Raw genomic sequence first — 16,766 nt, 5'->3', positions numbered from 1 at the left:
GCAGCAATATTTCAGCTATATTCAGACGATGAAAATGAAATTGATGATAAAATGAACATGAAATAGCAAGATAAGGAAAGTCGGTGTCACATATGGAAATGTCAAGGCATAAAATTGAAAGTTTGATACAACCGACGGTCACTCAAGAAAATGAAGTATATATCTTCAATATCAGTTCATAAATTGATAACATATCAGTTTTATAGGTGTATCACTTTTATTAATAATTTCCCACTTTTTCAAGAGGAAAAGTCTGATAAACGTGAACGTTGTCGGTCTGTTTACAGCATAATGATGATAAACTAATGGATAATGACTAGAAAATATGAAAATAGACATATACAACAAAGAACATGAAATAACCAAAATAATACGTACAAAGAAACAAAATTAAATGACCAAACCAGACTCTACTAAAATATAGGAGCATGAACCAGGTGCACTGGTAGGATAAGCGTCCTTTGCTTTTTACTGAACTATGCAAGACAAGATTAGATCCAGCATTCAGTGTGGAAGGGACTTGTCGTATTTAGCACAAAGCTTTTATTGGTCCCAATACATTATTAAAAACAAAACGAAACCGCATTTTCAATCAAGGATCTTGAAATACATGTATAAACAGATGGCATCTCCGAACAAATGTATAACAATATATTAGCTGTTATGTTTCATATATTCAAATGATGAAATGTCGAATTAAGTCTGTGGTATTATTTGGACTTAAAGTACCTAACATAATTAGTTATATCACAGTGGAATTAATCATATTCCTAATCACATTATAAACGGACTTGTCAGTGCTTCGGATAAAATCGTAATACTGAATATATTTTAAAGTTTTTACAAAGTTTTTTAAAATGTTTTTAAAAAGGTTTAGGTAGTAGCTTTTATACCTTAAAAATCCGCGGATACGTGTAATATCAATTTCCTGCTTGAAATATCAAGAGAAAAATCTCAGAGAATAAATATAAAAATACTAATCATATAAATATTGCTAAATTTCGTCACGTGTTTCAAGGGGTACCATCTCATCATCAGCATTAGAACCAAATACATGGAAAGTTCGAGATCGAATTTTTCTATTAAATGGAAAGAAAAAAACACTTACTTTTAAGAGCCCATGGAAACATCTCCACTAACCCATCCAGAAAGTCCATGCTGTCGTTGTAACACTTGTTATTTACATGGTCATTTTCTGTTAGAGGTAAAAGATCCCTCGCGCTGCCACCTCGTAGAATATCTTGTAACATGTGCAGCTTTTCTGTTTTAGCAAGGACGTTTTTGACAACACCTGTTTGATTTCTTTGCAAGTCGCTAATCGTGTAATTGAGACTTTTAAATGTGTCGCCAAAATATTTTGTCATTACGCTCTGCACATGCTGTGTTCTTGAATCGGCCATAAAAACAGGGTATTCTTTGGCCATGAAACCTAGTCCCATAAGTAAAACTGTCGAGTCTTTGCCCCGTATTTTGTCTATGACCGGTTTAGCCGCTTTCATGGACCGTAGAAGCATACGTTGTATGTTCGTGAATTTTGTTACCCCCATAACAAGAATTGTAGAATTCACGTGTGCTATTTCAGGTCCCGTGAAAGACTTGCCTTCAAGGAACTTGTTGTAACCTAATGTTAATTCTTCTATGACAATTTCTTTGATTGCTTGAAACGACGGGTCTTTCCATACAACCGGCGCGATTCCGATCATGTAGTTGACTACAGCAATGAAAACAGTGGAATCATTGCCCCTTATATCATCAATAACAGGTTTTCCACTTTCAATACTACGCTGAAGAACTCTAACGACGTCCAGATATTTGATGACGTCTTTTAAAGCTTCGTTTGAAATCGAACCGTCGTCGTTTTTATAAGCCGATATATTTTTAGATACGTTGGATTTGTTGTAAGCGATGTAAAATTCATCCATCATATCTTGCGTTATGTTCCCGAAAACGTCATTCATTAACAAATGTGGGATACTGTCAAGAATATAGTTATAAATACTGTTTTTAGTACCTTGGTCCAACTTGGGTCCACCTGAACCAGAACCTGATGAAGCAGAAGGCAAATGTATACTCCCGCCAAGACTTGCCGCCGCTTCTCCAATGCTCCATAGTTGTTTTGTTAAGTTCAGATTGTCCACTAAAACTTGGGCTATATAGTAAGCTTTATCCTCATCTTTCACTTTCGTACTACCATGAATATCAGCGGAAATTCCAGGAACTCCACAAACGAAAATGAGGAAAAGGCAAAATAAACCGGAAACCTTTTTCCCCATGTTTATACTAAACTGATGTTTTTTTTTCTATTTAGCGGCTAAAACATATCATAAACGCGCTTTAATAAGAAAAATCAAAATACTTGTAGAACTAGAACAGAGATACGTGCGTCTCTAAGTACTGCCAACTCCAAATACAATAATCGTACCCGAAATAATAAAACGAGATCAGCTGATAGCTGTCAAACATAATGAGTATAAGGTTAGGTAAGACTTGTTTATAAACAGATAAAAAAATGTCAGTCATTCTAGTGGACATGCGACACTGCGCATGTCGCATATAAATGGACTTTGTTTTGTGGGTGACATCCATTAATAGAAACACCTTCTCAACAGAGATATTTGGATGATAGCAGAAATTTCCTTGGTTCAAATCAAGTACAAATATTATTGAAAAATCAATTATTTATCATTGTTTACTTATTGCACATATCGCAATTTTAATAATATTTCAACAAGGTACATATTTATGCCTATTGCATAATTTCTTACCACGTTTTTTAAAAAAATTGTTTAAAACTAAGAGCTAAATACACGTTTAGCTCACCTGACCCTTTACTCATTACTTTGCAACCGCCCGTCCGTCGTCGTTACCAATTTTCTTTCTGAAACTACTAGACCAATATGTTTTGGTTGCTACTTCTTTATTATTCCTTCAAATCTTCTCTGAAACTAGCAAACCAGTTGGAACAAAATTTCCTATGAATGTATCATATGGATCCTATCAAGAACTGATTTGGGGATTAAAAGTGTTGAGCAAGATAAAATATATCCATGTCGAAATTGTCGTGAAATTCTGTCTACCCATGTTATTGTTTTTGCCCTATATTTATTTATTTATTTTTTTTTTTTTTTTTTTTTTTTTATTTTTTTTTTTTTTTATTATTTTTTTTTTCTGTTTTTTTTTTGCTGTTGTGAGAGGACGCTTACCCTACCGGTGCACCTGGTCTATGCTTCCAGTCTTTAGTGGATTCCGAGTTGCTCATTTACTTTTGTTACTTTGTATGTATGGTTTCCGTTACTTTATGTTCTTTGTTGTGTATGTCTGTTTTCATTGTCTGGTCTTTGTCCCTGGATTACATTCTTTTGATTACCGCTATAACCTTGGTTCCCTTGATTATAATCTTTCATTTATTATTTCTAAAATTTTCTGTAACTATAAAACAGGTTCTTTCCAAACTTTGTTAATATGTTCCTCGGGGTATTTTGCAGATGACTAATGTTACTAAAATTGTGCACATGGTTGTCGTCACTAAATCGAGCATAGGGGTCAAACAGCATTTTTGATCGCAAATTTCTCAGAAACCTATTGATATTCGGCGAAAGTAATCTACCTATGGAATTATTTTCATGAAAATCTGTTGACCTTTGTTTGAATTGTCATTGCCGTTTTTGGTGTTTTATTTTTATATATCAACATCTTTGAAGCTTTAAGTGATAATATTTTGAAACTTAATAAGGTCGTATACCTCATTGAGCCCATTTTTGTGTTGACCAATGGGTCAGCGTGTAGCAGGGTTCCAATTTTCTACTAAAAAAGAACTAAAATCAACTACACACTCTGAGAGTTTTCAGGTTCTTTTAGAAAATGTAGACAAATTAAAACACACATACGCTAGAGGTTATCTGACAAGCTATTTCTGACTTGGTGACATTATTGGAGTATGGAAGAACGGAATTTACCTCGAACGTTGTAGAGCAACATTATATGCTAGTATATATTATTGTCTTTTTCAAAGAAGCAATAGTAACTTTTCATTGTAAAAATATCTTATTATCATTATTGGTTTTTTAATACAAGTAGTTACATTTATTTATATTCTGGTGAGTACGTGATACTTCACCAGTAATGCAAGGTATGCATATATAGATTTTGTCTTTCTTTGTTCCCTTTTTTTTAATCTAAATGCCATCATCAAATTTTAAATCATTTTCAATGTATTTAATGCTTAACATTTAGACCATTTTTTTAAATACATAGATTACGCTTGCCCTGCTCTTGACATTTATATATAAATATATATATATATATATATACTAATTATTGAAGTCATATGAATAATTAATGTTCATTTTATTCTTCCAAATAGTGAATGTGCATACATTGTTTAGTTACATGTAATTCTTATAGGACTTTCATCATCGAAGTGATGTAGTAATTTCCAAAAATATCTTTATCAGTATTTGTAGTTTCAGTATTATGTATTATTAGTTATCTTTGTCTTCCGTTATTTCATAACAGTTGGACAAGACGTTTAGGCTATGATCTAGGATTTTGAAGTCAGGGGCGTAGCTGCCTATACGCAAATACGCAGTTGCGTACTTTCGGAAAAAGTAACAAAAATAAAAACACACATTTTAAAGATGAAATAAAGGTTTTATGCAATGACTCACTGGGGGCCTTGAGCGACCCCCCCCCCCAAGACCCCTCGCCGTGATTTTGCGTACAAATAAAACAGGCCTAGCTACGCCCCTGGAAGTCTCCGTATTGTCCTATATTTGACACTTCGATATTTTTTGCCGATCTTTTAGTCAATTTTCTTTTTGGTTCCTGAAAACAACCCTTGACCTCATGGCATTTTACCGACACAGTCGGTATAGTTTCATTTTTTAGCCTTTGATAATTAAGACGCTCTTATATATACGGAAACGCAAGTCACCTGATCGTAACTCCCCGATTGATAAAATACTGGTAACCAAGTGGCGTTCGAGACAACTCTATCGAAAATTGAAATTGCGTGCCATGTGATATTTTCTGAGTGAAATGTAGAAAATTATAAGTATAAAAAGGATATATTTTACTGCGTCGGCTATTTTTTGTAAAGATAGTACTTATCTAAATTTGTATCAATGTTATACAATAGTTACATCAACATTCTTTAGATTTGCGTTCATTATATTTAATTCTACCTTTTTATACTCGCTTTAAAGCGGGAGATATTTTGTGACAATGTAACATGTATCCCATGTTTCTATCTGCAACATTAGCGAAACCGCAGAAAGAAATTCATTAAAAATTTTACACATTCTTCATCAGATGATGCTACGTACACTGTGCACTTCCTCTTTGAATTTTTATATCAGCCTTTTGGTCTTTCCTATACGGTTTATGGGCAAAGGGGCTTTGCTCACAAATTTCTAGTTTTGTCTCAAAACTGCATTTAATATGAAAATCAAAGCATTGAAAGAAGTATTTACATGAAATCTTGATTTTTCACAAATTCTATCGCAAGGTTTTCTTGCCTCATTTCGGTCGGCCTTTAATTTCATTACTAAACGACAAAGATATTATTACATTTTCGAAGTTTAGGACAACGAACCACAAACAACCAATAGGAAGTGGCAGATGGCAAAATATAGAGCGTAATCAACTAACATGCCTTGTATGCAGAGAGGCCATTGGTGATGAGTACCACTACCTGATGGAATGTCCAAATTTTCGAAACGATAGAAAGCTTTACATTGATAAAAAATGCATATCTAACTGTAATATTTTAAAATTTAGTGCTGTTATGAATCAAAAACAGCAATCCAAACTAAGAAAATTGTGCAAATTCATTAGAATTATAAATGACACTCTGGATTCTCTCTGACCTCTAAAAAACTATGATTGTATTTCCTTCCGCAACTGTACAACTCAATGCAATTTGTAATAATATGTTTTTCTGCATACCTTTGTACTACATCGGTTTTATCAGAATAAATTATATATATTAACGTCCCTTTTAAGGGGATTCATAATGCAGTGTTGCGGGGGTTTTACAGGGGAATTTACGTTGTTTTTATTGTTTCTGTTTGTCTTGCTTTTATGTTTGTTTTTCTGTTAGGGAACTTGCCTTTGAAAGCGTTACTTTGCGAGGGACAGGGATTCGGCGGGAGGGACCTTAAACAAACCAAATTCACTTTAAGTTACATCTTTTACTTTTGTCACCAGCTAAGTCAATGTATACAATGATAATGATTAATAAACGTTGCAATAACAAAGATCATATATAAATTAATTTATCTTAACATTTAACATTATAAAACATTAATAAGGACACTAACTTTGAACAGTCTTTTATTCTTTGAAATACTTATATCCAGATATAAATAACTGAGTTAAATAAAAGCAGGCGCGTATCTGAGGCTAAATTGAAGTGTAGGCAAAATTACGGCAGGGGGTCTGGGGCCGCTTCAGGCCCCTAGCAAGTCCAGGGCAAAGCCCTGGTAGGGGGTCCGGGGGGGGCGAAGCCCCCCCCCCCGAAGCTCCGCGGAGATAGCGTTTTAGAGCACCATTTATGCTCTCCTGGATGTATTTTATCTCCAAAAAAAATGGCAAAATTAAGTGTAGGCAAACGCTTTTTTGCCTAACGGCAGCTACGCGCCTGAAAAGTTTTGTCTGTGTTCAAATTGGCTTATTTAAACAAAATACTTCCTATCTTAAAAAATTGAATGCTTTAACAAAATAAATTATATTACTAAAATCATACGAGATAAATACGCACCTTAAACAAACCAAATTTACTTTTAGTTACATCTTTTACGCTTGTCACCAGGGAAGTGACAAGAGTTGATGATGATGATGATTCGGGGGTTTTAACGATCTTTAATACCTATACAGGTCTCTCACGGTCGATGTTAGTGGATAATAGAACCAACTGGTGTTGGTGGCGGGGCCCAGCCTTCGGGATACCTGACCGAAGAAGTCGGTCAGAGTGTCCTACTGGCGGCTGGGCTGCTGTGTTGACGCTCTGGTCTACTCCCAGACCCCACGTGGGTCCGAGAGCGTTTCCCCACTCTAAATGTTTGAGAGTACGTCAACGTGTAGAGTGTGATGTGACAAGAGTACTTTTCATCCAACTTAAATAGTGAACTGGTATGGTGCCTTAAGCTAAACTGTACATTGTCTGAAATATTGAATATCCGTATCAAAGTTTTCCAATAAGTATTTTTAATTATTTTCTTTATAAGTTTAAGTCAATAAAACTAATACTTTTTACCCTTAAGAATTGTGTAATATTGTTGATTTAGCAATATTAACAATATTTACGCGGAGATATATGTAAAACTTTCCTGTTGAGTATTTTGATTCTAATTACAACTTTTCACTTATCAGTTTTGCCAATAAACAACGTGGATCTTATCACTATCCAAACTGACATTTGTTTTGAAAGAAATCAAGACAAAAATATAATTGCTGAATTGATTAATTGTGAAAATAAGAATTTAAAAAAAAAATACTTCTTTATTCTGAAATTCTAATTTAAACCAATCTCTCATTTAAATGTTAAAAATCTTTCAATTAATTTAATCTGCAATTTATACCCAAATTCCAACCTTATAGGTTTAAGGCTTAAAACTTGAAATTCTCAGAGACTGTCTGTTTCATACGACTGTATTTTTTGTGGTAACACAATGTGTTTTTTTTTTTAAATTCAAAACTTATATTCTATTTTGATATTCATTTTATTTCACCGACTCTATCATAGATATATGTTAACAACATGTATTCGTCATTTATATAGATCTATATAATGCCTCCTTTTTGCTGATATTATACATCACTAGGTCGGTTTTTACATGCTTACCCTTCCGGGGCACTTGTCACTCCCGGTTTTTATAGGACTTCGTATATCAAGTGCTTCAGTTTCTATGTGATTACCTGATTTTCTTATTTTCAGTTTGTATAAATGTAATTGTATTTTTTTTCTGTTCGCTATATTGTACATGTTGATCGTTTTTTTATCATGTTTTCACGTTAGGTCAGCTACTTGGATATTGATGTATCTGAATTGTGCAATTTTTTTGCTAGTATTAGTGATGTGGTTATCGCCAAAAATATCCTGTTGTCATCAATGATAATCTTTGTAACCTTTACTCCACGCTATTTCATCAACAATGTGCAATGTTTACGTAAGTAAAACCTAAATGTTTTTTCACCGTAAATACTCGCTTTTATATAACATTGACTATAGTTATTTTTTTCTTCGATTTTCGATTGGTGTAATTTATCACAACTTTTTAATTTAATCAATAATTATATTCAGCGCTTTCTTTATCAACAAGATTCATTATTTCATTGTCGCAGTGTTAACTATAGGACACTTTCAAGATCTGGCGCGTATCCGGATTTTTATATAAAGCATCGTAAAAATATTAACTTACGAGGTTTGTTTCGATAAAATGTTTTTAGTTTTTATCCATTAGGGACGGAGCTATACGTATTGAACCTTATGCTAATACACGAAGCATAACCAAATATGCCTCAATTGGAATGCATGTATATGGATTTTTGAATTTTAAAAAAATAAATGGGAACTGCTTTAGAGCTCGTGAAGAATTGAAGGATTACATCCTACGAAATGACCAAATCGCAACAACTAATGCAGTAATAACTTCTGAATGTTATATATTGAAGGCATTTTTTTACAAAACACTTAAAATTTATAACCAATGTCATGGTCTTGTTTTTAACATAGTTTGTTGTCACTAGTTTGAAGCCGTTCTTAGCCCTTGTCCTTTTTTAGCCCCAGTCCCTAACAGATTAATAAATTGTATAAGCTCCCTCAACAACTTCATTTGATTCAATTCTGCTATTTTATAGACCACAATTATGCACGATGAAATGTTCAAAACTTTTAACAATCGGATGATGCAACAAATCGTATTTTACTTTGAATGATACCGTGAAACCTGTCTAAATCAACCCACTTTAGAACTGATCTATTTATCGTTATGACAGTTGTTTGGTTTATATAGACGAGGTGTATGTATGATTTTAGTTACTTTATGTTCTTTGTTGTGTATGTTTGTTTTCCATGTCTGGTCTTTGTCCCTGGATTACATTCTTTTGATTACCGCTATAACCTTGGTTCCCTTGATTACTCTTAAAATTGACTCTTTTAAGGTAAGTTGGTGAGCATGCCCAATATACACTTCAGCGAGGTAGGGCTTAGGTAGAACAAAACAATTTTCCTCGCGGACGTGTATATTGGGCATACTTTAAGCATGCTCATCGACTACCCTACAGTAAGAACAGATGTGTCTGTAATTTTTTAAAGAAAATATCTGCAATGCGTATTTGAATAAGACAGTCTTTATGCTGCTTATTCTTGGTACAGTTTAGACAGGTTTTACTGTATACATGCGATATATATGTGTTTTTCCGACGCAGTCGGTATATAATTTCGCTTTTTACCCTTTGACCTTAAAGACGCTCTTCCATGGAAACGCAAGTCACCTGATTGCAATTCTGTATCCCGATTGGCCAAATACTGATTAGTTAGTGCAATGTGTTATTTCCTGAATGAAATGTAGAAAACTATAAGTAAAAAGAACAGAATTTTACTGCGTCGGCTATTTATTTTCTGGATATACTATACTTGTTCTTTTTCAGATCTGAAAGTTGGACTACCGGTATATATTTATGGAAAGCAGCATTGATCATCAGGTTATTACAGCTACATGTAAGGATATACGAAGGCATCTATCCATCTTCAGCGTATTCAAAAATTATTTTATTATTCAAATTTACATTATTACAAAACTCATTGATGAAATCGTACAGATGAAGTAAATTATATATAAATGTAAGTAAACAGCAATGAAATTATGTAGTTAATTGCAACCAGATTACAATAAATATTTCGCAATCAAGCCACTTAATGTAATTCTAAAAATGCTTCTTGATAAACTTATCCTGCTTGTAATGTTATATGCGTGGATGGACACTAAAAAGTGCCCGAGGCCTAGCTAAACATGCAGTTTTATTAAATTGCAGGTTATCACAACATCACTATGAAGATCAAAACGTACACCGTTCTAAATGCAAGCTCCATTAATCGTGGTCCAATCTTAATCGAGGTAAGCTACGAATATATACAAGAAAACGAAACAAACGAACGAACGACATGATGAACGCACATACTGTAAAACGAATGTCCATTTTTGCTTGGCTTAAAACTGCATTGTTTACCATGTCAAGGAAAACTCGTAGCAACGAAAGCAAGAAGTTACAGTGTATTTTTAAATCATGATTTTCTTACATTCACTATGGTAAAGAGCTGAACCCGTTATCTATATTACATAAACATACATCAACACAACAAGAACGATAAGAAATAAAAACCTGAATGACTATACATAATAATTAAGACAGGAAAATTCATAAAACACTTTAATAAAGATAATATTTTTAACTTGTTTCAAAATGATTGGAAGTACCGGTTCGACAAAGGCGTAAAATCCCTATCAGGGGCAGATCCAGATATAAGTGGGTGTCAGAAAAAGGAGTTCCTGGCTAGTATTTACTCATTATTGATCATATTCTGCACGAAATTAACAAACTATCCCCACAAAAGGGGTTCTTTCCCATTGACCCCACCCCTATTCATGGATCTATGGATCTGCCACTACGAACATTGCCGACTGACTTCCGATCAGATTAAAACAAACAAGTCGTTTTGCTGTATTTTACAGGCAGTGATTATGTACAATATATATTGAGAGAGCCATTAATTTTATTTTCATGCGGTAAGATTAGAAGGCAGCATGGGACTTCCGTTGAAAACATTACCGCCAACCCCTACCCACGAATAAAAAAACAAAAACAAACAAAAAACAGAGTTTTTTTTTCTCTGCAAGGTGTTTGGCGTATTTCGAATAAGAATTATTCTAATTAGAATTATCAATGTGTTGTCTTATTGGAAGCAGCAAGTTCAATGATTACAAATTTAACACAAACAACCATTTCAAGTTTATAGTAAAGTTAGAATAAGGGAGGTAACCCAATTTATCAATCGAAATGAAAGATTTCGAATATCATGAAATGAATAAAATTTTCAAGCTTCATTTGTATAATTTTCTTAAGTACAACTCCATGTCAAAATAAGGCATATCATATGGGAATAGGAATACAAGATTTTTTCCATTACTTCAATTTTGCTAGGTGTTTGAATTAATTTATAAACTTTTTTAAATGCTTATTTAATTAAATGTAGCACCATCTACCCGATACTTTAGACGGATATTTCATGAACGTAATGTTCCGTGTTCTTTTGCCATTGAAATATTTAGAATTTATTTTTGATGCAGCACAAGTCTAGAAATCTTCATATTGAAATGATATCACTATCATGAAAGTTGACCCTTTCCTTCTCCCGGTCTTTTGGTGATAAGAATGATAAAGGAGAATAGTCCAAATCTCCTACCTAGAGCAATCAGGGGATAAAATTCATCATCTTTCTTCAGATCTTATGTATTTCTTTATATTTTTTTCAAAAGATATATATATATATACAATACCAGTAAACGAAAATATTTCTTAACTGTGAAGCAATGCTGCATAATAACAGACACACTGACTTTATATAGATGTTACTCGGTTCTTAGAAAGTAAGAAACGAACCCTACCGTCCGAGATTGTGTTAGTCTCTAGTAAATAGAGACAAGTGGTAAAACAAAGGTCTGTATATAACTCCGACACCAACTTTCATTACAGTTAATTTTGTTTTTTAGAATGTAAAAGGTGTTTCATATTGTAATGACGTAGTTGGAACGAACGGGAATGATATACTCTCTTGAAAGTATGACGAAGTTGAGGTCCGGTATAACATTCATGCAAGTATGGCGATGCTTGACTTCAATGTTCTCAAAAGAATCGTCACAAACCTACCAAGACACCACTAAAGTCTGATGTTGTTTGAATTATAACATTGTTCCTTGAAGCATTATCGACATATACTGATGTGTATTGTCCAGCCTGAAAAAAAAATACAGCTGTACTTCAGTTTCTTATTTGAAAAAGTAAGGGGAAATATCATATCCAACAGGATTTGATATAAGTTACGGAAACCTTTTAGGGTCATGCAATTTACTTTTTATACAGTATGTCATTATATACATATTTCCTGCAGTAGAAGGTGATACGCCGAATTATTGAATAACGTTCGAATATCATCCTAAATATGATCAAAACTGCCAATACAATGCAAAATACATAAGTGTGCCAATACGGGATTTAGCCGTCCAATACGGATTTTACCCTACCAATACTTCATATTGGCCTGGTTAAAATCCATATTGGCCTAGGCCAATATAACGTATTGGGCTAGTTAGTATAATTGCATATCATGGTTTTCCATATTGCCTGAGTTCGGCTGCGCCTCAATCCAATATGGCTAGCATCGGACCAATAACTAAGCCAATATGGAAAACCATGCAATAGTACTATAGTAACACACGATCAGGCTAATAAATGTACGTTAAACCTTGGTAAACCGAACACCTGTCTAAACTGAACCAATTTTAAAGTTCAAAAAAGGGGTTTGGTTAAGACGTTTTTACTGTATTTCTTAACAAAGTCAATAAAATAATGTATAATTACCGATAATTCCAGAAATCCCATAAAGCTCACTGTGAAAAATTTACTGTTACTTTCTAAACCCGAGATATGTTGTAATGATCTGGAATAAAAACAAATATCGTAAAGAAAGGGCATCGTGCATGCATGTATTTGTTAACCTTCGAAATTTCTAAGGCGAGGAATTTCATTCTAAATTTTCTCAGAGCGGGAGATAAGCCGAGTTGCGACATGTTTCGACAAGAATCGAAGTGAAAAAATAATATGATCGCCGGAAACTTCCCATAAAACATTTCTAGACCGAACTTATAAATTCTTGGATCTGCTCCTGAACACCTATTTAAAAAAGCATTCTGAGACTCTTTCTTGACAATATAAAGTCACCTACCCGAAGAATAATATGTAGTTAAGAATAGAAACAAAATTTATGCATAATTTGTAAACGAAAAAATGTTTGGAAAACTGAGTTCTTTTATGCATTACTCCAAGGGCATAACTCAACAAAAAATAATGAATGAATTTGTAAAAAAGACAAACTTGATCCTTTAACTTATCATGGTAAAGCAATAAACCATATATCAAGTAAATATCTGCAAGTACGGAATACTAATTTACCAGATTGATCGACGAACGAATAGAGTGCATTACTAAAATTCCTTCGGCTAAAGTCCTCTGTAGGGGTCAACGAACTTGAAGAAATATACGATACGTATAAAATGAAAGTACCTGAGATAGATGTAAAAGAATTACAACGCAAACTCTTTTAGTATGACTATCTGAATTCAAATTGTATCTTAACAGCGTCATGAGTTTGCTTGCAAATAATTGTATTCATTACCCTGAAGCGATAGTCCCGATAGAAAAAAAATCTAAAACATGGTCCAAAAGAGTATGTGAATATTTATTTGTTGAAGTATATTTTTAGGTCAAAAGTCAAATACATATAGTAATTACTTACGTATACTTTTGACACAATGAATCTATACAGATCTGCGTCCTAATGTTATCTCTTTTCCTGAGTTTTAGCTTTCTACCGTTCCTTTTAATCCTGATATGGAGATTTACAGAAAATTGGTATATGCCACTCTTTGGTGCTCCAAAACGTCCATTTCTTATATTAAAATTTTCTCCTCTGTTAAAAGATCCGGCATTGAATGGCTATAAAAATATGTTGAAATTTTATCTGTGTGGTCGTGTGTTCAGGTAACAACGACGAATGAGTCAAGAGAGAGACAACTGCGAATGACCCGAAGCAGAATTAATTCACGCCCATTTTTTTTAGTTTAATATGCGCGTATGTGGTACTTTAGCGGTTTCTTTTTTGTTTGTTGTTAGTTGTTTTTTTTCTTTTTGTGTTTTTTTGGTGTATTTTTGTCTGTTGTTTGCTGTTTTTTTTATTGTTATTTGTTGTTGTTATTTTTACTGTGTATGTTGTGTTTTTTCTCTGATTTCGTGGGATCGTTATTGTTCCTTCCCATAGGAGATTACCGTGCAATGTTTATGGATCTTTAGCGGTGTCAATCGTGCATTGAATGGTCGCAAATTTAATTTGATTGCACATGCACATTAAAAAAATTTAGAGTCCAACAGTGCAATTGGAAATTAGAATTCGAAATTACAACAAATGCATTAAGTATTAAAACGTGAAAACAAAATTTAATGCTATACATGAACACGATATTTGGAATTTAAAATAGGAAACAGAACCCTTTATCAAAGTTGAGTTTCCTTACCTGATGGAATGAACTGAGTTCCATAAATGTTCTACCCGAAATTGCAACATTTCTGCGCATGCGCATGTTGAAGCCAACCGTTACCCTGGTAACAGAATCGAAAACACCACCAGTAGTTGGTAGAGGTATGCTGTTTGTGTTGTTTAAGTTGTCAACACAATTTGGACACTGGAAAACAAAGAAAAAGTATACATCACAAGTTTATTTTTTGAAGCGTTGGAATCAGCCCGTCTTCAGATTCGTCTGTGAGTCAGTTCATTACATCCGATGGAAGTTTCAATAAATTATGTTGAAACCTTCACCACTATGCATGTATTGATTTGTTTGTCCTTCCTCGTTATCAGTTTAACTAATTAATGTGCTCGTTAATAATTATACATTTAACTTACAACTTCAATACCAACGGTTCATGATTGTGCAGGTGAAAGCAGAAAATTCTCTTCTGGGAAGACAATGACTACTTATTCTGAGAACATTGAAGGAATAGAACAGGTGTGAAAAATACTAGGCTTCTTTGAAATTGAAATCAGGTTTCCGAATTGGAGACTACATTGCTTTAATTGTCGAGTTAAATTACCAAAAGTGAAGACATTTTTATAAAAAGAAAGAAAACGCGACGGGTAGACATGCAATGAGTTTTACTTTAGAGTAGTATGACGTGGGTAGGCATGCAGTGAGTTTTACTTTAGAGTAGTATGACGTGGGTAGGCATGCAATGAGTTTTACTTTAGAGTAGTATGACGTGGGTAGGCATGCAGTGAGTTTTACTTTAGGGTAGTATGACGTGGGTAGGCATGCAATGAGTTTTACTTTAGAGTAGTATGACGTGGGTAGGCATGCAGTGAGTTTTACTTTAGAGTAGTTTAACGTACCTTTTCTGCTATTAATTCTTGAACACGTTTTTCTGCAGCCTCTAAAATATAGAATTGTCTTTTAGGTCATTTTTTGTAATCCTTTTGTTAGTGTTGTTGAATTTAAAAAAAAAATATTGTTACCAAAGAAACCAAGAAATGTACTGAATGTATCCACAGAAATTGACGTAAGATACAAATTAAGATTAATAAAGGGATGGCTCTAGTGTATAGTGTAATAGTACTTAACTATCGTGATTAAAATATGTAATTATACCGAGCGGTTTTGGTTTGGAGAATTCTCAATAGTACGTTAGGGCACTAATTAACACTTTAAACACCATGCCTCACATCATTAACATGAAATCTACAGTTTAAAAAAAAATAACCAAGCTTGTTAGCTCTGTTCGAACTCTGGTACAGCAATTTTTTCTGCCATTCGACACGTGTAAAAACCATGCGTATGCGGTAGACATACAACATGAAGATAATGAAATGACCTTTGACCTAAGAATCGTTGCAACACGCGACCAGAATGCTTTGCCAACATCCGTATCGACCCTGATACCTGACGCTCATTAACTAATGATAAAAGGAAACAGGTAACCAGTTTGGTATTTGATCTATGTGTAAAAATTAATTGCATCTTTCTTTCAGTACAAGAGTTTTTATTTAGATTCTACTACAGAAAGAAGTAAAGTGCAAAATTTATGATCGCTCTTATATATTTTTTGTGGATCAGGTAAAATAATTCCATTTTCAAAAAACCATGCTTGGAATTTGAGCCTTACTGAAGCTAATATTTGCATCATTCTATACCTTCTTTTGCCTCAGTCTAAGAGTTTAAAAATAAACAAAGATACAGCGTTCTAATGTTTGTATTGTTTAAGGAGGTAGACCTAGGGTAAGGAACATAACTCTTGAAATCAGTGATATGGTTGTATCACATTAAATTTTACGAAAGCCTCTAAAGCATTCATTTGAAACAGAATGAAATCAGTCCAACTTACTTTGATGCTTACATGGAATTTATGTTAAATGGTAAATACAAACGTTCCAATGATTTGTGTGAGTTGTGTCCCTTACCTAAATCCTTAAGATTTATTTTTTTTAATATTTACAACATAATTCATTAAACGGAACATGGGGTGATAAGGCACAAAAGGGGGAACGGCAATTGTTTTTTGTAGATAGAATTGTTTTAACTTTTTGAATATTCTATTAATCTTTCGCCAAAGTTCAAAATATATAACTACTTATTCCGGTGACTCTAGTTGCGTATCCTATATGTAAGAAAGGGGTGGTTTCAGGTAATTATTTTGTCAAAAAAGTGAAATAAACATAATTTTCAACACATCTCCCAGCATCCAGCACCAACGTAGAAGAGGGTTCAGAAAGAGGATTCTGGGGATTTGAACCACTCTTCCGTTTTTTTATAATTTTGTTAGAAAACTTTGTATACAAAAACGCAGCAAAACTGAGCAAATCACTCCCCTACCTCATTTGTAAATTTCTGTACCCGCGCCTGACTTACACTACCGTCTACCTTAGATAACATACAACTGTA

The 16,766-nt window shown here is 33.6% G+C and overlaps 2 protein-coding genes across 2 annotated transcripts in view; both read right to left on the bottom strand.

Moving 5' to 3' along the window:
* LOC148601450 (O-acyltransferase like protein-like) overlaps window positions 1–2,482 on the bottom strand; it is a 45,378-nt gene extending 42,896 nt beyond the window's left edge. Inside the window, exon 1 of the mRNA XM_088555037.1 lies at window positions 1,109–2,482. Coding sequence (XP_088411163.1) covers window positions 1,109–2,273 — 1,165 coding nt within the window. The 5' untranslated portion in view covers window positions 2,274–2,482. The remainder of the gene's footprint in view (window positions 1–1,108) is intronic.
* Window positions 2,483–9,749: 7,267 nt separating this feature from the next.
* LOC148601449 (adipolin-like) overlaps window positions 9,750–16,766 on the bottom strand; it is a 29,384-nt gene continuing 22,367 nt past the window's right edge. The window contains exons 4-8 of the mRNA XM_088555692.1: window positions 15,221–15,261; window positions 14,349–14,516; window positions 13,574–13,773; window positions 12,640–12,718; window positions 9,750–12,015 (exon numbers count right to left, since the gene is read on the bottom strand). Coding sequence (XP_088411818.1) covers window positions 11,917–12,015; window positions 12,640–12,718; window positions 13,574–13,773; window positions 14,349–14,516; window positions 15,221–15,261 — 587 coding nt within the window. The 3' untranslated portion in view covers window positions 9,750–11,916. The remainder of the gene's footprint in view (window positions 12,016–12,639; window positions 12,719–13,573; window positions 13,774–14,348; window positions 14,517–15,220; window positions 15,262–16,766) is intronic.

Source organism: Perna viridis, chromosome 12, assembly GCF_037379345.1.
Source record: "Perna viridis isolate PV_CMFRI_1.1 ecotype Kerala chromosome 12, ASM3737934v1, whole genome shotgun sequence".
NCBI lineage: Eukaryota > Metazoa > Mollusca > Bivalvia > Mytilida > Mytilidae > Perna > Perna viridis.
The sequence above is the reverse complement of the archived record's forward strand: the minus strand, read 5'-3'. Positions and strand labels throughout refer to the sequence as shown.